The sequence below is a fragment of the Phascolarctos cinereus genome, unplaced genomic scaffold (genome assembly GCF_003287225.1).
Source record: "Phascolarctos cinereus isolate Bilbo 61053 unplaced genomic scaffold, phaCin_HiC Scaffold_3;HRSCAF=262, whole genome shotgun sequence".
In the NCBI taxonomy this organism is placed as follows: domain Eukaryota; kingdom Metazoa; phylum Chordata; class Mammalia; order Diprotodontia; family Phascolarctidae; genus Phascolarctos; species Phascolarctos cinereus.
The window spans coordinates 136,393,920-136,417,701 of NW_027555736.1; the positions used below are offsets into that span (position 1 = coordinate 136,393,920).

Genomic DNA, 23,782 nt, shown 5'->3' on the forward strand with positions numbered 1-23,782 from the left:
CCATCTATTTCAACTCATGGCAGAGCAAGAATCCCTCTACAACATACCTAACAAATGGCTATCCAGCCTTTATTTCAGTGAGGGGAAGACCCCCACTCCATCTCCCAAGAGATTCCAGTCCATTTTTGGAGAACTCTACTTATTAGGATGATTCGCCAGACAGCAATCCTAAATCTGTCTCTTATGGACTATTTGTCTTTCCCTAAACTATGTATTTTGTGCTTCTCTTATACCATTTAATTACATTATGAAAAAAAATAAAGCAGTATGTTCACATATCCTCACTTGTAATTATAAGCACTATGAGGACAAGATTTTTCTTATTCATCATTTGAATATCCCTCAGTGCCTAGAGCACAATATAAATGTGCTGAATCAAATGAAATTAAAAGGGAAATTTTGCATGGGATATCTATCAATAATCAAAATCCATATTTTGACTTGTCTAAAAAAAGGAACTATCATCTTTGATGAATAAAAGATGAGTCAAATGATTTGTGAATAGAAAAGAGATGCTGGCTGAGTTTAATATGGGGTGGGGGGAAAAGCAAGGCAAGGTTTTTGCTTGAAAGAAAGAAAGAAGGTGGTTATTTGATTGCAGCTATTTATGTAATTAATTACAGGTGTTCAGTTACCTAGTTTTTTTCCCTCAAGGTCACTTAAATAGCATTTCTAACATTAGCTATGATTTCCTTTTTGTTTTTAATATAATGATTTGCAATACAATAGTCATACATTCTCTTGTCCCTTGTCTACTGATAATAACAAAAGCGAATAAATGACAGCTAATGGGGACCCCTTTGTAATCACAAAGATGTCACCTATAAATTCTGCAGCTGTCATGTCTACATGCAAGTCCTGTTGTATGCTGGAAAACTCATCCATCATACTGTTGAGATCATTGCTGTATGTATCATGAAAAGTGTAGCAAGATTAAAGGGAGGATTAGAAAAGAATGGAACACATTTAGGGCAGTAAAAGATGTTTAGGGATTTCAAGATGAAGCAATATATTGCGGATAAAGTAGAACACATTCATGTGGGTTATTCCTAATTCTCTCAAGTCTGTAAATGCAAAATTCCAAAGTGCTCTCCTAACCACACCACACCTCAATTAGAAAGGAAATAAAACAGAATCCAGGAAAAATAACCTCTAAGTTGATTGGCTACTGAGACAGCAATGACTTTTTACACAGAAGGGGATTCTACCCCTCTTAAAGAGGGCTGCAGAGAGAAGCAATAGTGCAGATTTATCTAGCTTGAAAAGGAACAGAGCAGGCTAGAAGTAATTAATTGTTCCTTCCCATAACTTCTGCTATTAACTGCTCTGGAATTAGTAAAAACAAAACAGTTTCTGGACAACATAATAGTTAAATAGCCTTCAAAAGAAATTTAGTTATATACTACATAAAGCAGAAGGGAGAAAGAATTCAGTGAGAAACACACTTGGACAATTAGCAATGTTGGAAAAACAACATGCATGCATGGCCAAATTCAAACCACCTGGCATTTTCCCTGTGTAAGTACAGGGAACATTGAATTCAGAAGGAGTACCTTGGGAATTTGGAGGACTAGTCAAGCCAGTGCTATAGCACAACCCTCAAATTAATCTTCTGTCACCCAGCCAAAATATCTAAAAGGACATCGAAGCTTAGCATTCTAGGTTTTCCAAGACTATGGATGAAGAAAAAGCTATCCACAAAGTTAAGATGGCAGCAAGTGTGAATTATAAACATTCCTATTTTTGCAATAACTATTTTAGGGAATTGTTCCTTTCCATTCTGGGGAATGGGCCTTTGGCTAGGGAATACTTGATTAGGAAATGTCAGGAGCTCCCTTTATGATCCCAACCCAGAAGCCACACAGGCCAAAACATTTGGTTTTTTCAGCTCAGCTACTTGCTTTACAGAATGGCCAAGGGAACCAAACATGAGTCTCAGACCAGAAGTTTCCTAATAGACCAGGCAAGTCAACATATACTGCAACCAAGCAGATAAAGAAAAAGGATGTTGCTCTAGGAATGCTACTTGAAATTCAGAGGAACAAGGAAGGAGCATAACGGAATCTTGAACACACATTTGGAGAAAACATTTAAAATTAAGAACCAGTGAATTTACAGTTGCTGCCATACACTATGAAGCAAAACTCCAAATCTGTCTAGAGCATAAACACTGTCAAACCCATACCTGGTGGACTGCAAGGTCTACAATCTCAGTATGAGTCAACAGTTTGAAATGGCAACCAACAAACCATTTAATTCTTAGGCTGCATTATAAGAGGCATAAGTTTAGAAAAGGGGGAGATAGGCTAGCTCTTTATTTCCCTGATTAGGCCATATTTGGAGTAGTGTGTTCAGTGCTGGGCAGCCTGGTTTTAGGAAGGACATTGACAAGCTGGAATGTGTTGAGAGGAAACTATCTAGCTCGGTGAAGGGCCCTGGGACTGTAAAACAAAGATCAATGAAAGGAACAGGGAACATTTAACTCAAAGAAGAGAAGACTTAGAGGAAAGTGTGATCACTGTCTGTAAGGACTTGAAGTATTATAACATGGATTATTTTGCTTAATAATAGATGGCTATTGGTCAGGGATATTGTAGAAGGGATCCTTCTTAGTCACAGGTTGAACTATTGGCTTCCAAAGGTCCTTCCTTCTCTCTCTGAAATCATGGGCCTAATTCAATGAGTAATAAAATTAGGACATAGGTCCTATATAGCCCATTCCCTTTTCCTAAGCAGTCATGGGTCATTCCATAGGCTCATTAATTTTCTTCACCTCCACATTCCCAATAAGAATATATGTGTAATAATCTATATATATGCATTATATATGTGTGTGCATACATACACATATTTTAAGGCCCTTGCAGTTCAAATATTGTATTTTATTAGGATTGTTAATGTTAAAACCAAAAAAAATACATAATTGTAAAAGTATACAATAGTTCATATGTATACTTTTATATGTTTTATCTGCTTTAATGCATGAAGATGTTACTGCCCCATCATCAAAAGGACACTGAACTGCTTTTCCAGAATCTGTGATTGATTTTGCTAAGCTGGCTAACCTCTTTTTCCCTTCCCGCTGGTGACTAATGCCACATTTCCAAGATGGCTGGCCAGGGTAAGAGTATAGCTTGCGGCCTTGAACTTGAACTTTTCTCTGTCTGGATTAAAGCCAAAGCACTGGTGTTTTGCACATCACGCTACCCCAACTGATCTAAGCAGCTCTGACAGATTTATGAACAAATAAATCACAGTTAGCAAAACATAGTTTTCAAATTGACACACTGCAATAAGGAATATTTTGATAGGATCATCCTTGATTTTAGCTTCTCCATCAGCCCAATAATCTTTGTTTCCTTGCACATTCATTCACCCACAGGGCTCATCAAAACCTCAAGTCTTGTTTATCAGTCACTAATTTTTAAACATGCTTAGGAATGATGAAAAATATAGACAGACACTTTAATCTCCTTACCCATCCCCAGTCAAGCCTGAGAAACACCTCGAGATGAAAGGATTATAAAACCCATCAGTCTGCGTTCTCACCTCTTTGAATATCAATTCATCTCAGGTCTAAAAACTGAAACATTTTTCATTGCTCCCAGGCCTATGCTATTCGATTGATTTCTTCATCTCCGTGAGGTTGATCAGTCCAAAGGGGCTGACACGTCAATGATTTCACTTAGGAAAATCATATTGTTTCCTCTTTGAAACCATTTGTAAAAGGAGGCTTAATGGCATCTTATCCTTTCTCTCCTTCCTTCCTCAAAATGATGCTGCCAGTAACTGCCAACAAGCCTTCTTCCTCTCTCATCCCAAAGGTACCTGACTTAGTGTTTCAATGGAATGCTGAATATGAAGAACTGTTTTTAAAAAAAAGGCAACAAGAAATGCTAACTGTCAAGAGCTCTAATGCTGTATCATAGCAGCTGAGTCAGAAGCCAGAATTTGAAAGGGAAGAAGGTTAAATCTGCAAGTAGACAATGCTGCAGATGTCCACAGCAAGGGGCAAACAAGATGGGTTTGGGCTTTGTGCCAGCCTGCAGGCTGAACAGAATGACTCTAATCTTACCTAAGCCCACCTTCTTCCTAGAAACTAAGACTTGCCTAGGTGGTTTAGAGTTGAGAAAGGTCTGTTTGTTAATTCCCAATGAGGGACTCCTAGATCTGGCTTGAGTTTGAATTAGATTCTGAAAACATTTAAGTGGCAGCTCCATCTTTACAGGTCTTTAGTCCCTTGTGTCAATAGAAATAACATTTTGACCAGTCAAATGAAATGAAGGTATAATGCAATTGCCTAGCTAGTATTATAATTCTTTACTCCCGTGGCAAATGCACTCACTATTTGTACGAAACTGCTAATACTGCTCAGTCTGAGGGAAACAATCCTGCCTTTTGAGTAGCACAAGCTCAGCTTGGGTGCAAAAAGAAAAACTCCCAACAGAAATGAGCAAATTGAGTTCTCGGTACTGATAGTCTCAGAGGTGATATATTAAGTGAAACCCATCTTGAGAAAGGCAAAGCTCTTCTGGAAAAGACTCAGGGATGCATAGCAACTCATATGGCCAACCTTGCACACTATAAATTGGAACCATTCACTTTTTCATGTTCCCCAGACAGCACTAATGTAAAGTTCATTGCTTGTGATACAGACACTTTGAAATCAGGAGAAAATAACAGAACACTCTTACCTCTCCTACTGAGTTAGACAAAGCTTGAACTATCTTCTCATGAGCTGTGGCCACGACACTTTGTCCATTGATTTCAATGATCCGATGTCCAACTCTGACTCCTCCTCGTTCTGCTATCCCCCCTCTCATGAGGCTGCAAATCTAACCAGAGGAATTAATGATGAATATGACTAGCAAGTGCTATGCCAAAAGAATGACTTCTGGGGAACATGTGGTCCTGGATGCAACATATAAGTCAACATAGGTAAGAGATCAGAAATACAATGGGAAAAATGAATGAATTAATCATAACTCGAATAAAATTAACACCTTCAATTCAATTCTACAAACGTTCCTTTAACTCCTATTATGTTTAGTATCCCTTTCCTAAAATCGTCTCAGAACCCTGTGTTCTAAGATTGACTAGACTGTTACTTACCAGTAAATTATTGTCTTTCCTGTACACAGAAGATTGTTCTGATGAATAAAATATGTGGATACAAGTATCAATTTTTAGTCACTGCCTTAGCACCCACAACAGAAGCCATAAATAGTAATTCTGTACTTAGAACAAGTAGAATGAAAATTGCTCTCCATCCCATTCAGTGGGGTAAGGGCAGCGGAGACCTTGGGACCTTCCAAGACCACTGCTAGGGAGGGAATCACTGTGTGAGGAAGCAGGGCAGGATTTGGGAATATATTTGGGAAGAAGAGCTCACCTAGTGTGCCAAAAGGGGTAGGGTAGAAGCACTGCATCTGTTAGTTTCGTATTTTAACTGATTCTTGCTAAGCAGATGCTATTTCTCCCCCTCTAAAAAAATCCAGAAGGTGAGGAGTGAGATAAACTTCTTTGCATTGAGCTGTCAATGACTGATAAGGCTGACTGTGCGACCCTTCTAAAAGCTGATATCTTAACTGGTCCTAGAGGCTGATGATGTATACAAGTGCTACTGGTTCTTCTCTGGCCAACTGTGGTTGCTCTGCCATAGATATAGATCTGATTCCCTGTCCCAAGGGTCCAGGAAAGCTCAAAAACAACAGACTTCCCCTTTGGGCTTTATTACCGAATTTCTATTTGAGAAATGCCAACCAAAACAATTTCAAGGTTTTACTTCATACCCATCAGATTAACACAACAGACAAAAGATGAAAATAAATTGAAGGGGATTTGTGGAAAGTGAGGGGTTGGAGAGGCACAGCAATGCATTGTTGCTGTAATTCAGAAGTGGTACAACCAATCTGGAATTATAACTAACCATGAAGCACTATGCATACTTTGACCCAATGATACCACAAGTGAGCCTAAAACTCAAGGACTTTAAAGATGGAGGGAAAGGGCCTATATGTACAAAAATATTTATAGCAGCATTTTTGTGTGTGTGTCAGCAAAGAACTTGGAGCAAAGTGGATGCCTATCAATTCACTGAACAAGTTGTGACAATATTAGTATAAGAAATAACTACTATGACGAGACAGAGAAATTAGGAAGACTTGTATGGACTTAGGTGAAGTAAGCAGAATCAAGAGAAAAATGTGCATGATGGTGCTAATAATATGAAGGAAAATAATACGAACAGACTTCTGATCAATGTGGAGACCAGTCACGACTTCAGAGGATACAATGACATGCCTACCATCTCTTGGTAGAGAGGTGCAGAACGAGGCATACATTTTCAGACGGGGGCAATATGTTGGTTTGCTTTGCTTGACTATAATTATTTACAAGGGTTCTACCTAAGGCGTTGGGCCAAAGTCATTGGGAAGTAGCAGTGATGTAAAAAAAAAAAAGCACATCAATGAAATGTTTTAGAAATTTATTTTTAACTAAAACGGCCTGTGTTAAATGTCATTCTCTTTTGATACATTGCAAGAGAGCATTTCAGGATGAGCCATTAGTCCAATTTTGTTGGAACAAAAAAGTATATGAAGGGGAGTAATGTGAAATAAGGTTAGAAAATTAGGTTGAAGGTAGATTTTCAAAGGCCTTAAACTAAACATGGGTTTGCCTTTTTCTACTTCAACCTCTGTGCAAGAAAAAAAAATGAGAATATTTTACTCATGGGGAGTCAGAAGCCCTGGGTTCAGATCCTGGCTCTCTGCCTCTTGCTACCCGCTACCCCGCTGTGACCCTGAGCAAGTCATTCTTCTGAGCCACACTTTCATCGTCTATAAAATGAGATTGTATTAAATGACTCTAAGAGGTCTCCTCCACCTGTATAATACTATGATTTACTCATCAAATTATTACACTTGAAGGAGCCTCCTGGATTATTTCATCAGGCATCTTGATTCAAATACCAGGTCTAAGGTGAGAAACTGAATTAATGATTCCAGAGGAGAAAAGACCGAAGGAAATATGAAAGCTGACTTCAATTATTTAAATGGCTGAGATGTAGAAAAGGAAGTAGAATTGTTCTATGTGCAGAGGGTAGAATTAGGCCCCAACAGGAATGCCCTGGTCATCCGGAGAATTCTACTACAATCTAAGTAGCATATTTCAGAAAGGACATAGACAAGCAGGGATCGATACAGTAGGCACTGACTTGAGAGTGCCTGAAATCATGCAATACATGGGGGTTAGGTCAAGGAATCAGAAATATTTAGCCTGGACAAGGGAAGATTCAAGTTGAGGTTTGGGGAAGGGATAGAAGCTCTCTTCAATTATTGTAATTATTTGGAGGGTTATCATACATAAAGAGACAACACTGCCCAGCAGATAAGGTACAGGATTGTTATTGACAGAAGAGGGATTCTAGAGGGCTGAGCAGGGCAGGCCAGGGACTTTGGAGGTAGAGAAGCCTGGGAAGAATAGGTTTGAGAAACTGAGGAGTGATAGCAGGGAAGGGGAGTCACAATGTAGTCTGCCTGTGACTCAATCACAGGGTTTTGGAGAAGAGGTAGGGGAAATTTGTTAGTTTCAGCACAGCTGATCTTCTCACCACTCTCAGTATGCAAAATCAATTCTGCCCCAGGCCCTGGCTAGTAAGGGAAGGGATGCGTACCCCAGGCCCCATCCTGGTGGTCACATTGGACATTGGAGTCTTCCTGACTCCAATCCTGCACCCTTTCTGAGGGGTTAGGTGAAGGAAGCAGCCTTCATCTCTCTCCAGAGTGTCGCTCCTACATATTCAACTGCCTGCTAGATAGCACCACCTGGACTTCCCATAGGCATTTCAAACTGAGATCCAAAACAGGCCTTTTCTTTGTGACTAAACCATTGACTCCATTGTTTCCTTGTCCTAGGACTGCTTGTGCCTTACCAAATCCCAGCCCCGAGTTCTCACACTTTTCTGTTTCTGTATGAGGGCTGCTGAGTACGTCTGGATGAATTCACACAGCCATACTGAAATGACCCCCACCTTCTAATTCCCCTCTTTTTGCTGAGGGTATTCTCATCCCTCTAGCCACCTGGGTGGCCTGGTATAACCTCTGCATCATTGACGACGACTCCTTTTCCCTCAATCTCCACATCCACTGAGTGGCCAAGTCTTCTCTATTCTTCTTCCATACCTCTCCCACAGTCAACACTAGTTCAGGCCCTTGTTAGCCTTTCACCTCTGTTACTGCAATAACTTTTGAATCTCTTTTCTCTCCAATCCACCCTTCACACAGCTGCCAAGTCAATCATGCTAAAATACAGGTCTGATCATAATACTCCCCACTAAAAAATCATGAATACCTCCCTACTGCCTTAAAAGGAAAATACAACTTCTTAGCTGGGCATTTAAAGTCCTTCACAACATAGTTCCAGCCTACTTTTCCTGACTTAGATCATGTAACTCACATACATGCTGTGTTCTAGCCCAAATGCGTACCTGCATGTTCCATGTACAAATCCAACTAACACGCCTTTGCATAGGCTGTCCCTCATGCTTGAAATGCTCTCCCTTTTTACCTATGACTGGCAAATCAATGGCTCCACACTTCCAGTCTTAGCCCAGGTACCATCTTCTATAGGAGGCCATTCATAATTCTTCCCCCATCCCCATTGTAAGTGCTTTCTTTTTCAACCCTGGAAAATTACTTTATATTTTCTTTGTGTATATATATAGCAGGGGTTGCCCAAGGAATCCCTAATTTATTTGTTGGACTGGAACAGCAATCAAGGAGTGTTTTGCTCTTAAAGATCACAGAGGGCTCTGTGGGTTTCTCTGAAAGAATCTGTCCCCCTTTACACTCAATGAACCAACATCTCCAATTCAGCTCCAGTTATTCTGAACCAATCAGAGGAGTTCATCCACTGTGTGCTCCTGGCAAGGAACGTGTTCCTCAGCAAAGGGCCAGTGGGCAAATTCAGCTCCAATTCAGCGAATCAGTCAGGGCTTCCCCCGATTATCCCTGCTACATAAACTTTATCATTACTTCTGTATATACACGTTGGGTCCCCAGAGCAGTATCTAGGTTTCTGGAGGGCAGGAACAATTTGATTTTTAAAAAATTAACCCAGAACCTAGCATGCTACCTTACATAGAGTAGGTGCTTAATAAAGGTTTTGAATTAAAATCATGTAACCAGGGCAGCTAGATAGAGCAATGGATAGCCCTGGATTCAGGAAGACCTGAGTTCAAATCTGACCTCAGACACTTGACACTCACTAGCTGTTGACCCTGGGCAAGTCACTTTAACCCCACTGCCTAGCAAAAAAAACAAAACAAAACAAGAAAAAAAATCATGTAACCCCTTTGAGGTTCAAACAACTCTAAGACTACGTAGTAAATTGTAGAAGAGTTATAATCTGTGTGGGATAAAGAGAGTTCCCATGCTGATGAAATCCCAGCTTCTTGTATCTTGACTTTTGACATATTGGCATCATGTGGAAGAAAGACCAGACTTATTTTGCTTGACCCCTGAGGCCTGAAGTAGGAACAGTGGGAAGAAGATGAAAAGAAGCAATTTCCTCAATGTAAGAGCAAACCTCCTAACAATGAATGATGTCCTAATATAAAATGTGCTGCCTCAGGAGGTTAGAGACCATCAAATAAAGGCCAAGTGCCATTTGGAATCTTGCAGAGAGGATCCCTGTTCAGATCTAAATTGGACTAGATATCCCCTGGGATGTCTCCCAGTTCTGAGTCTATAATGCAGAACCAGTATGGTATAATGGAGAGAACAATGACTCTAAAGTCAGATGGCCAGGGCTCAAATTCCACCTCTGATATAGAATTGCTTCTTTGACCTTTAGGAAGTCACTTAAGCACCCTGGGCCTCAGTTTCTCCAGGGATAAAATGACAGTATCAGACTAGATGTATTCAAGGGATCCTTCCAGCCCAAGGATGCTAAGATCCAGAGATATCACAGACCCCAGGTAGTAGCAGCATATCCTTCCTTTGTCTCTATCCTAGACATGCTAATGGGAGTCTCTTCCACAATATGGAACCCTTTGAAGGGTATGAGTACAGTTTGAGCTCAGTAACTGTTAACCTCTCCTGAGAAGGTGAGACAAATAAACCTAGGAAAAGAAAACAGTATTGATACAGAGAATATGCCTCCTTCCCAGAGTTCTCTAGCACTTTGGTCCCTGAAGCTGTCATTCTCCCTGAGCCAGAAAAGACTTTTGAATGTTCCTAGACTTGAGGCTAAGTGGTGCAGTGGTTAGAGCACTGGGCCTCAGGACTCATCTTCCTGAGTTCAAATCTGGCCTCAGACACTAGCTATATGACCTTGGGCAAGTGACTTATCCCTGTTTGCCTCAGTTTCCTCATCTGTAAAATGAGTTGGAGAAGGAAGTGGCAAACCACTGCAGTGTCTTTGCGAAGAAAACCCCAAATGGGGTCATGAAGAATCAGCCATGTCTGAACAACAAACAGACTTGGGAAAGTCAAGATCAGCTCCTTTCTAAACCAAAGTCATCAAGGCAGCTGGTCTTTGAAGGAGGGAACTTTTGGCAAAATAAAGCCAATCACTGATCTCAATAATCTTTTTCCCAGAAATACAGCAAAACCATAATGAACTTAAGCTTTTATGAACCTGAACAGAAACAATGACAATGAAAAAAAATCTTTGCAGGAAGCATTTCTTAGAAATCCATTTCTTAAAGACTAAGATTTAATTACCAAGGATAATTCCTAGCCATCTTTTCCAGGCCTAGAAGCTGATTGTTAGGAAAGGTATTGGGGAGAGGTGGAGAGACAATTTGGAAAAGTTGTTAGAAATTTCATGCAGAGCCAGGTGATTGAAAGAAGTTGTTATCCCTCTTCTTCTTCTTCTTCTTCTTCTTTTTTCTTTTCTTTTAGGCAATTGGGGTTAAGTGACTTGCCCAGGGTCACACAGCTAGGAAGTGTCAAGTGTTTGGTCTGAGACCGGATTTGAACTCAGGTCCTCCTGACTTCAGGGCCGGTGCTCTATCCACTGTGCCACCTAGCTGCCACCTAGCTGCCCCCTATCCCCTCTTCTTTAAGGGAATAGCCTTACCATTCTCTTTCAGATTTAGAAACAAGGTATTTTAGAGTTGAAAAGCTTAGAAATCATGATGCTTTGTTTGAATCCCCAGGGCCTCATACAGAGACTGACATATACAGATATGTGTGCACACATATACATATATGCTTATGTGTGCACATATACATACATATGTGTGCAGATGTATAAATACGCGTACATATATACACGTGTGTGGTGTATACACATGTGTGTATGTGCATGTATACATGTATGCATGCATGCCTATATACATACATCAGGTACCTTGTGGGATTTCATTGGCATGGGAACCCCTTGAACTAACGCAGATTACTACTCATTTATAACATATCCTCATGCATGGCATAAATCAGAGCACAGTGATGCTGTAACTAGCCCTGCCGTGATCAGGTCCCCACTTGGTATATATCCGATGGCAGTGCAGTACCACTGAAGAAAAAATTAAAAGACTTAGGTGACTCCAGCATTTACTAGCCATGTGACCTTGGTCAAGTCATGTAAACAGCACCTCAGTTGCCTCATCCATAAAATGGGGCTGACAATATTTATACTACTTATTTCAAATGGTTTTCATTAAGAACATAAAATGTATAAAAAGTGGCTTACAATCACTAAAGCAATATGTGCATATGATTAGTTTTCTCCCCTTATAAGATGTGTAACCGACAACCAGTGTGGAATCTGTGTCCAGGGCCCCTCTGACCCTTTCAGTTCCCCGTACTCTGTATCCTATAGCAAGTGAAGGAGTTTGATTGGTCAGCAGCCTCCCTGCCTGAATCTGTGACATCCCAGGGGGGTTGGGGTGCTTGTAGGAAGCTGCACCTACATCTCACCTCTTAGGAGACACAAGAAATGCCGGAGCATGGGAGCTCCCGGGGAACACAGGAGAAGCAGACCTGCTCACTGTGGGAACTGTTTCCCAAGAATGGACTTGCCTCCTGAGAAGCAGTATACATGTCTAAGAGGGTTAGTTCTTTAGTATTAAAATAAAGGAGATTACAAACTTCAAAGCCTGCACATAAAGAAGACTGAAATATTCAATTAGCTTTGGAAAGAATAAGAGGAGTTAATCCAAATATGCAAAATTCATTTGTCAAAGAGAGGTGCCTAACAGGTATATTCTACAGGGCTTTCAGCTTCTTTCCCTTAAGTCCCCTGCCTGGAAATAATATTCCTTTCTAATAATAATAATAACAACAACAACAACAACAACAACACTTTTTAATGATAATAACAGCTATCATTTATATTTACCTTACTTCAGGTTTGCAAAGCACTTTACATTTATTATTTCATTTTATCTTCACCCTGTGAAGTAGGTGCTATTGTGATCTCTGTTTTAGAGATGAAGAAACTGAGGTAGAGAGAGATTAAGAACTTGTTCAGGGTCACTCAGCTAATAAGAAACTCAAAATCTGACACACTGTTCATCTACTGTACCCCCTGGCTGCCATTTTTCAACCTAGCAATGAGTATTTATTACATGCCAGGTCTGTGCTAGGCACTACAGATGTAAAGACAAAGAATGAAATGATCCCTTCTGTCATGGAGTTTACAGGGAATGGGGAGCCCACCATAGGCCCTCCATTCTTTTTCTCCCATCCTGGGACTTCTACCACCTTTTCTAAGCTGACCTGAGGTCAGCACCGGCCAGTGGATCAGACTGGGAAATGAACTTACCAGGAAGGCAGAACCACGAACAATTGAGTAGAAGTTGCCAAAGGGCAGGTTTTGGCTTGATATAAGGAAATCTTCCTTACAATCAGAAAGTGGCCTGAGCAGCCAAAGGAAGGCCTGGGTTCCCTCTCATTTGAGTTTTGAAAGTGAAGGCTGTTTGATTCTAGTTGTGGATACAGTAGAAGGAATCTTCAGCCAAGGGACAGGGATGGGCTGAATGCCTCAGAAATCCACTTCAACTCTGGGATTCTGATCTGATAAAGAGTCCCACCAAGGGTAGCTGAGGGGTTAAGGTTACTGTGCTGAAATCTCTTTCAGAAAGGATCCATGTTTCATTGGAGAGAAAACAATTACAGTCCTTCCAAAGGGCTTGGAAGGGAAGGAGGACAAGAAAGGGTGGGCCTGCCCCTTCCCTCTCTTCTCCAGAAGCCGCTTCATTCCCGAGAGCAGGCAACATATGGAGGCCCCAGGGAGAGCAGAGGGGTTATTAATCTCCCAGTGATATCTGAAGACAAAGGAAGAACTGAGTGATGGGGGAGGGGACATACTCCAGATAGAAATCTTATGGCAATCACAGCCATATGATGTATGTTTTTCCGGCTTGTCCTATATGGATCACAAGTTATAAAGGATATAATCTGACTTTCGAGGCCATGAGTCTCAAAATGAGGAGATTATAATGTTAAATATTCATTTAACTGTATTTTACGATATTTAAAACGCACATAGAACTTTGAGGCCCTTTCACAAAATCAGTGCTTTATAGTCTCACAACAACCCTGTGAGGCTGATACTCTTAGCCTCATTCCATGGATGAAGGAAAAAAATATGCATGGCCTTTGATCCAGTGATATCCCTGCTGAGTCTGGACCCCAAGGAAATCCAATGAAGAGGAAAAGGAGCCTCATGTACAAAAAGATTTGTAGCAGCTCTTTTTGTGTTGGCGAAGTACCGGAAACTGAGAGGGTGCCCGTCAACTGGGGCATGGCTGAACAAGTGATGGTATATGAATGTAATGGAATATTCTTGTGCTGTAAGAAAGGACAAATGGCGTGGCTTCTGAGAAAACTGAGAAGACTTTTGTGAGGTGATATAGCGTGAAGAGAGCCGAACCAGGAAAATGTTCTATTCAATAGCAATAATACTGTGAAGACAAACAACTTCCAGAGGCTTAAGAATCAAACAAAATAGTTGAGAGTCCAGAGGATTGATGATGAGACTCTATATACCCACTTCTTGACAAAGGGGACAAGCTCAAGATGCAAAATGAGCCATACATTTTTAGACATGGTCAATGTGGCAATTTATTTTACTTGACTATGCATTTCTATTACAAGGGTCTTATTTTTTTTTTTAATGTGGGAGAGGTGAGCTGGGAAGAAAATAAATGCTTGTTAATTGAAAAAAAAATGAATGTAAAAAATGTTCTTAAAGAAATAGGAAAAAGAGAAAAAGGGCCTTGGGTAAGTCACAGAATCTGAGTTCAAAACTGGCCTCATACACTCACAGTGGGCAAGCCACTTGACCTCTGCCTGCCTCAGTTTCCTCATCTATAAAATGGGGATTACAATACCACTTACTTCCCAGGGTTGTTTGAGGTTTGAATGAGATAATATTTGTAAAGCACTTAGCACGGTGCCTGGCACATTTAGTAAGTACGTAAAAAATTGCTTCATCCCTTTCCTTCCTTCCCTTCAAAGAGATAATGGGAAGGGACCTTGTATCCTAGTTTTCAAACCAAACACCTGAGATTACCAGGGATCAGTCAACAAGAATTTATTAATCTATGTTGCTAGGTACCATAGTAAGCACCGGGGGTGCAATGGAAAAGCAAAAACGATCCTTGTCCTCAAAGAGCTTACCTCCTAATGATCCTCTAAAATAATTCAGATGCCAAAAGTTTCACCAGTAAGCCGGCTTATGGCACTATGGCTTGGTTCCTCTTTCAAAAATAAACTCAATATCATGCCAAGGAAGCATTATAATGCAACGGAAGGAGTGGTGGCTTTCAGGTCAGAGGACTTAGACTTGAATCCCAGTTCTGACACTGACCTAAGGATGGATAATCTATGGGGGAGACAGTTTCCCAAATGTCAGTTTCCTCATCTGTAAAATGAGAGGATTAAATAACTTCTGAGGTCTTTTCCAATTCTAAATGAATCACTGAAAGTTGCAACTTTCTTGGGGAAACCAACAGAAAGGTCTTAAGCTTGGAAGGGAACAGAGTGTTTTCTATTCAAAGTTTTGTCATTACTGACTTCCCCCTGATCTCAGCACTGATTTTTCCTAGGACTTACTTTCCCAATCTATAAACTAGAAATCTGCCCATTGACTCCCAGCTCAGTTACTACAGAAACTCATATTGCAAACTCCCGATTTCCATGGAACACATATCTGATCTAAATTTTGTATACCTGTTCACATCATTAGTATCTAATGCACTGTTCAGTACAGGCACTTGATAAATGTTTGCTCTTGAATGTCATTCAATCTTTTATTGGGAGCTCATATTTCTTTAATATTACTTCTTGGAAGTTACAAACTTACAAGATGAAATTTTCACCATTTGAGCAGGAGGAATAATTTCTCCCTCCCCCAAACTCCAATTGCTCCTATTGTCTATACCTTTCACTAGATTATTTTTTCATGAGTATATGTGTTGTCTTGTCTCCCCGCCAAGATTAAACATCCCTAAACACAAGAGCAACTACTTTTCTTGTCTCCTCAAGAATGCCTAGAACAATGCTTTGGATAGCTAACTCTCAAGTAAAAAAAAAATCGACTGACTTAACGTTGGTATACAAGACTCAGTAGAAGGAGCACTATGATGGGAGTCAGGAAGCCTGAGTTCTAATAGCGATTCTGTTACTTTGTAATTGTGTGACCTTCAGCATGTCTCAGAATCTTTGTTTCAGGTTTCTCATCTATCAGATGGCCAGAATACCTATCCTACTTCCCTCTCAGTTAATGCTGATGATAAAATAAAATTTTACAAGTATCAGGATCAGGCCTCCAGTCTAGGCTTATGGAATGATAAATCTCCTGTTGCAGGAGTCGAATGATCTGCAAGTTAAACTGGTCAGAGACCTCTGTGAATTTCAGTTTTCAGCCACCACTTTATCTTGCTTGATGTTCTGCTTTCTATTGCCACATATCAGGGAAAAGGAAAAACAAAAACCAAATGCTTGGGGCTTATGGGTCAGTGATTTAAAGGCAGAACTTGAATGAGGTCAAAGCATGAAGTATATGAGTTAAGAAGCTTTTTTGCTAATCTCAGCAGGAGAGACTGCTCTATATTTCAATCTAATTGCCCCCCAAATTGGAAATCTATTTTAAAATCACCTATAACAATGGTAGCATTTCAGGAATGGGATCATGAAGAGGTCAAAGATATGAGAATCAAGACAGAGCCATTTGTAAAAAGAAAAAAAGAGAAAAAATGTCCCTTCCTCTATCCTCCCCTTACTGTACCACTCACATAAAAGACAAGATTTATTTGTTCGAAGGCCACAGGGAAAAGCTTAAAAAAAAAAAGGTGGTAGGAGGATCTTCTTCTTTGGGGCCATTCAGCAACTGCTTGCTGGCCTATCAGCTGATTTTAAATTAAAACAAAAAAAACAGAAATGGAAGGTTTTGTTCTTTAAACAGTGTTTCCTCAACAACCTAATTTTGATTTTAGTGAAACAAGAAACTCCTGCCATGATTTCAGATGATGAATATGTTGCAGGACCTGATTGTTCCAGATCTCCTGCTGTAGTAGAAGTTTTATGGTGTGTCAGTGACAATTTAAACTAATTCTTGCCAGAAAAAGAAAAAGGAAGAAAAGAAAGGAAAAGAAAAGAAAAGAAAAAGTCAGAAGTCTTTTTGCTCACTTTCGGAGAAAGACAATGTGCTGGAGCCACATCTGCCATTTCCCATTAGGGGCCTGGTCTGTTTATTCACTCAGACAGCACCTGCAGCATCATGGAACCCAACTCTTTCTAAATGGCTGGGCATTAAACAAACCCAGAAAGGACAGTTCAGAAAATGCTTAATCCTTCCTTGGCCATCCTGCTCTCACAATTACTAGCCAGCATGGGCTTTTTTCAAGATAAAGCTAAAATAGATTGGCCCCACTGGGGATGTGTCTATCCCCTTACCAGCTGACAATTTCTACGTATATCACTTGGTGGTGACTAGTATGGCAGCTTTGCTGTGGCTTAAGCCACAAGAGCTATACTCACGTCCACCATCAGCCAGTTATCATCTACTTTGGGCCCAGTATGACATCTATATCCCCTCTAAGGCCTCCAGTGTGTGATTGTTTAGGAGAAGTCCCTCTTCTTAGGCTTAAAAGAACAAATACAGAGAAAAGAACTCGTGTTTTGGTCAGGTCCACTCATAACATTCCACAGTTAAAACTCCATGGTTAAGCTTCATTGCCCACCAGCTCATTACAGCTCAGGGGCCTATTGATCAGGCCGTTACTCATGTGACTTCGAGGGGAGATTTATACTCTACTTACTCTCGGCTCAATAAGTGGGGAGGGGAGGGCCCTGTAATTTGAACTCCTACAATAAAGGATAGTACAAAGGAGCCTATTTCTGTTTATCTATGATGGAAAAGAGATGTAATGTTAATTCTTTTTTTTTCAAATTTCTAAGTGTGATTCATAAGCATAGGAAGCTAAGAAAACTCCCTCTACCCATGCAGATCAGCAACTGTTCTGCAATATATAGTCTTAGGCATATGGAGCATTGAGAGGTTAAGCATCTTTCCCAGGGTCATACAGCCAATATGTGTCAGAGATAGGACTCAAAGCTCATTGTTCTAACTCTCGTTAATGAATATTCTGGTTGAGTATTCATACGTGTTTTACATGGATGGTCATTGTCCTCAGAATTCAATTATGTTGCTTGGAAGAAGTAATATATTATTGTAATGGATAGAGATCCAGCCTCAGAGTGAAGAAAACCTGGATGCAAACCCAGTTTCTGAAGCATATCGGTAATGTTGGCATGGCAAGGTCACTTTATCTCTCAGTGCCTCGGGTAATTCAACTAGATAGTTGTTGAACAGCATCTGTGGAGGGTAATTTCCACACTGGGAGTTCCCAACACAATTAAACTCACAGATCCAGTCTTCCTCCCCCTCCCCACAAAAAATACACATATAAGTAAATTGAATGTAATGAATTCTTCTCCTGAGAAATTAAAAGTTACTGTAAGATCTTAGGGTAGGGCTTACCATATGAATATCACTTAATGTTGGGTAGAAGTATTATAAAAGAAGAGGGTTTATTAGATTTATGTTGGTCCTATGACCTACATTATAAGGTAATTTTTAAAGAATATTGATCAGAAAGTAGACATTCAATTTCCTTTTCATTATCTTTCTCATATAAACACCTGTACACAGAAAACTAGAGTGGGGATAAAATACCAACCAACCTCTAGGATTCGTTTGTTTCCTATTACGTAGAAACTTAATGAAGTCTAAAAAAAGCATTCACCCCTTTCTTCTCTTTGTCCTATAAATCTGCTGTGTTGCCTACAATTCCATTCTGCTTCAAAGCCTTCTCCAGTTACATTTTAGTCTTGTCCAACTCTTTATGACCCCACTTGGGGTTTTCTTGGCAGGTATACTGGAGTAGTTTGCCATTTTCTTCTCTGGCCCATTTTACAGATGAGGAAACTGAGGCAATCAGGGTTAAGTGACTTGCCCAGGGTCACACAGCTAGTAAGTATCTGAGACCAGATTTTAACTCAGAAAGATGACTCTATCCACTGTACCACCTAGCTGCCCCAGTTACATATTCACATGTAAGTCTAATTCCCAGTGTTAATTCATTGTCATAAAAACCCTCAAGTTACATTATGGGTTACATTACGCTCATATCAGTCAAATGTGGTCAGAGGTTTTGTATATTATTCAAGTGAAAGAGGTAACAGAACTCAAGGCAAATTTTCCTCAGAGATGTGTCCTTTCTCTCAGCCTCTAAACTAGCAATGTTCCAAAATGGAATAGATTAATTTGTGAACTGAGTAATGGGCTCCCTGTCCCTGGAAGAGTTCAAAGAGGAGCTTGGGTATAACTTGGCAGGAGTGTTACTGAAGGGATTGCTATACCAGGTGGGAGATTGGACTAGATACCCCTATTAAAATTTAATATCTTATGATTCTAAATTAATCCTCCCAGTTTTTCAGGCCTGTTCCTATCACAACTTTAGTTTGTAGGGAGAAAATAAATAATGAAATTTGGGAAAAGAAAGAAATTTTTAGAGCACTATTGAAAGCCACTGGATTAGTCCAAGGATTCAAGAGGAAGGGATGGGACATAGCAGGGAATGGAGAGGAAGAAAGAGTGGGGGAAAGATGTCTGACAATAAGTGTTTTGCTATACAAAAGTCAAGGCAGTTGAAGGCCTATTTTTGAGAATATGATACAAACATTTTTTTTTTCAGGAGAAATGTTAATGCCTTAAAGTTAAACTGATGAATTCTGAAAATCCATTTTTAAATAGCTTTAACTATGTCATCTAAGGCCTTTCTCTAAAATAATGTATTGTACTTTGAGAGTAATGAAGCTGAAAATAGAAAGCACTAGAGCAAAACTAACTCACATGTCTGCAAACTTTTCAGAAGATTTAGGGTAACAGCATTTGCTAAGCTAGCATTGTTTCATGTAGACATATCCTATATTATTAGCTAATATAATTGAACATTAAAGAGAATATATATACATATAACTTATCCACATATCTATATGTGTGTATTTATACACAAAGTAGTATGTACATATGTACATATACATACATATGTACCTAATACAGTTTATGTAAAGACAAATATATATATATAATATATATATATATACACACACACTTATATGTACATATATCTCTGGAATAAAGTCTTAGTTAAGCTAGTCATTATCTTTTATAACAGAAATATACCTAGTACCTCTGAGTTTTTTTTAGTGGTTCTTCTCTGCTTGATATTAGCTTCAACTATTTGTTCAGAAATATGTACATATATGTACATGTGCATTTACGATACATACATCTATTTATACTCAGGTCCATCTGTATGTATTTATGGATACATGCATGTGTGCATATGTAGCATATACATATCTACAAAATCATGTATACATGTGTATATATGTATATGTGTGTGTGTACATATACATATACATATGTACACCTACATATAATATAGCTAAACATAGAACTGAAGCTACTGTTCAGAACAAGGAAAAACCATCAGGAAACTCGTTAATCTGGTACCATATACACTGTCATTGCAGCCTAATCATTTGCTTGTTTAACTATCATGCTATGTATGCCTTGATTACTGGTAATTGGCAGGGGAAGATTTTAAGAGGTCTTTCACCCTTCTAGAAATTCAAGGAATGACATTCATATAGATCTGTAGAAATGAATGCCATTCCCTAGACAAAGCCAACGAATATTCAATTAAGTGAAATATTAGCATCAGTCAAAAAATATAAATAGAACTAATTAATGAATTCTAATTGGCCTTAACTCACAAAACTTATGTTTGATCTTCAGCTGTGACATATATATGGTGTATTGGCATACAATATGGAGTATGTGGCCAACAAAGCAACTTCCCCTTTCCTACTCCACATCATTTGGCCAGTAGTCCCACCCCTTTCAAGCAAAGCATATAGGCCTGGTATTTATCTAAGCACTTATAACACAGAAAGATGTATGGAAAGGAAATAAGTATCCTATAATGATTTGGTGTTAAAATAAAAATGTTCTTAGCACAAGGACCTAGCTCAAAGCAAGCAATTAATAAATTTTTGTTGGATGAATCATAGAATCAAAAAATTACAGAAGTTCCTTAAGAACAGGGATCACATTATTCTTTGTATTTGCACCCACCCCTCTTCCCCAGTGCCTAGAACATAATAGGCACATAATAAATGATGGTTTATTGGACGATTTATCTAGACTTATGGCTCTCATTTAACACTTGGGGCTTGGGCCTGTCCGTGGTCCTGATCCATTAGGATTAAGGAAGGTGCTGGAAGCTGTATGTGCCTACAATTATTATGTACCATTCTTCTGCCCTGCCATCCCCAAACTACAATCGTAGTATGGCACCAGTGGGTTACCCACACACAACCACCAGAAGAATTCAGCAAAGCATTCAAGTTTCAATTTTTGAACTAGCCACTCACAGCTGACTGAAAAGTTTTATTCTGAATGAGGGTTGGCAGGTGAGCTCTCAATAGCACCACATATGTGGAGGAACCTTTGTCTAATGGCGAAGCCCTTTCCAATGCTTCCATGTCAGCCAATCTGCCCTGGTTTTTGAAGGCATCCATGTGTTTGGACTCACCTTGAGCAGTTATTTCTCTCTCTCTCTCTCTCTCTCTCTCTCTCTCTCTCTCTCTCTCTCTCTCTCTCTCATTTGAAAAACTTTCTTCTGTAAAGAGCCAACAGTAGGCAGAAACCTTCCATTAAGGAGCAGAATCTGACCTTATTTTTTCATCAGAGCCCCCCAAATATTAGTATTATTGCACATGGTGGGAGCATCAGGATCCAGAAAAAGCACGACACTCCCTGAAGCCCACAAACTGACACACACCTAGGTTCTCCCACAAACCCTTAGGGCTCCAAGCTCACAGACACTGTCCCTCACACACGCTGTTTTTAGCTTCATGTCACACCCTCTGTTCCATTCACAAACTCACTACTCTTACACTTTCTTACCTCATGAATACAGTCTACTTTCAAACCTCTTTACATACATATAGGGATGATATCTACCACCCAGCCTCTAGCAAACACCAGAGACAAGATTATGTTCCAACACATCTTAATAAGTAGAGACATAATTCATAACTGTGGGCTGCTGTCTCCCCTACACATCTGTTCCCTCTTACTGACAATGTTATACTCCTTGAGGGCCGAGATTATGTCTTTTTTCATCTTTTTTTAATCCCCAATGCCTAACAATGCTTTTCACAGACACAAATACCAAAGGTTCTGAGATTTTTATCAGCTAAGGGCACTCCCCATGTGGAACCTTCCTCCATCAACCCTCTATGACTTAGTAAGGAGTCACATAGAAATTAAATGACATGTCCAGGGTCATAAAGCTAGGATTTGAATTCAGGACTTCCCAAATGCAAGATCAACACTCTATCCGCTATAGCATTCCATCGCCATGCCTTGCATTTTGTAGGAACTTAGGCATGTGTTTAATTGAATCTTTTACATCGGTGTAGGTCTTTACAATTTCAAAAGCATTTTCCTTAAAATAGCCCTATTAAGTAGGTAAGTACAAGTATCATTTCCCTCCAGTTTAGGATTGTGGAAACTGTGGCTCATTGAGTTTAAATGACTTTGCCAAGGTCACAATGCCAATAAATGGCAGAGCTAGGGCTAGACCCCAAGTCTCTTGACTCCCATGTTCTTACTCTTAGACCATACACTTCTGAATATATACATGCATGAATGAATGACTGAATGAAACAAAAACGGCAGCTGGATATTACTTAAAATGGCTTTTAAAATCATTTCATTAGCACGTTTTCAAGAAAAGAAAATAAAACTTCCATTCCTCCAAATCTCCTAACTCTTCAACAGATTTTGAGAGACATGTGTAAACTGGGGGAGGGAAGCAGATTGAAAAAAAGGCACCTCATATCTATCTACTATCTACCTTGATATCCTATGTGTATGTATATATATAATGTGTGTATGTGTATATGTATGTGTGTATGTATATATGTATCTGTATGTATATATGTATATATTTATATACATGTATGTATTATATGTATATGTGCATGCATGTATATTTATATATGTGTGTGTATGTGTATACACACACACACACACACACACACACACACACACATTTATTTATTTATTTTAAAGAAAACTTTATCTACCCTTCCATCCCAGCAGCATGGGCTCTCATTTCCCTTTTTTCCCTCACTTCATCCATCTGGTGGTCTTATGAGAATGAACTGAAACCACAGGATTTCTACTCCAAGCTGGTCTGGCCTGGGCTCCTGGGGAGGACGGCATGGTCCAGAAACTATGAAGCACATCTCAGGGCCTTCCCTGCCCCCCCAATTAAATCATCAGATGCTTTCAGCTGAGCTTTATGAGCTCCGTGAAGCCCCAAGCAGTTGTGTTGCTAAGTAACAAGTGGCAGAAGCTTCACAGGTACCAAGAGTTGTAAATTGCACTGTTTGCCCTCTCTCTATCACACCTCCTCCCTCCCAGATCCACTGTCCCATCCCTCCATTCCTAGAAGAGAGAGAGAGCTAGAGAGGGAGACTGAGGCTAGAGGAGAAGGCAGGCCAGGGTTGTACAGTCCCATAGCACACCTAGTCTCACAGCAAAGTCACCCTGCAATGACCTTCTGTCTCACAGACAGAGGAAATGCTGATGTCTCAAAGAAGATCTGTTTCTGGCATTCTCTCCGCTTCTTTGAGGGGGAGACGGAAGGGAGAAGCACCACATTCTTTTTAAAGTACACAGCCAACTCTGAATAGCTGGGGGAGAATAAAGACGGAAATATGGGATTCAGTTTCCTCTTGAATACCTTCTCTAACTCTCACTGTTCTGAGCTAGGTTTGCTTTCATGGAAATATTGGCAGTCATTTCCTGCTTCCTCTTCCCCTCCCCCTAGCAAGTCTGCTAACTAAATACAATACAATCTCCTCCTCTAATAGCAAAACCCAAGCAATGGGGAGTGGGTAGAAAAAAATGCCAGCTCTCCTCATTGACTCATTACTTCTTGCTTGTCAACAAGAGCCTCCTTTGACATCGTGAATGGTGCAAGAAGCAGTGTTGTAAACAACAATACATGCTGAGCACCCTAGACATGGCTGTAATTAGATCTCAGGGTTTCGTGTGGGGTTTAGAAACCACTTGAACTGCACTTTCATGGTTAACAGTGTCAGCACAGCCAGCCTTGGAATTACAACCTTGGTTCCTCTCACTAAGAACATATCATTTTGCAGATCGCCTTCTTCCTAAT

General features: G+C 39.9%; 1 protein-coding gene across 5 annotated transcripts in view; it reads right to left on the reverse strand.

Annotated features, from left to right (window-relative positions):
• Positions 1–23,782, reverse strand: part of APBA2 (amyloid beta precursor protein binding family A member 2) — a 368,344-nt gene that overhangs the window by 3,168 nt on the left and 341,394 nt on the right. For all 5 annotated transcript variants that reach the window (XM_078151178.1, XM_078151177.1, XM_020968667.2 and 2 more), the window contains one exon: positions 4,695–4,835. In XM_078151178.1, coding sequence (XP_078007304.1) covers positions 4,695–4,835 — 141 coding nt within the window. The remainder of the gene's footprint in view (positions 1–4,694; positions 4,836–23,782) is intronic.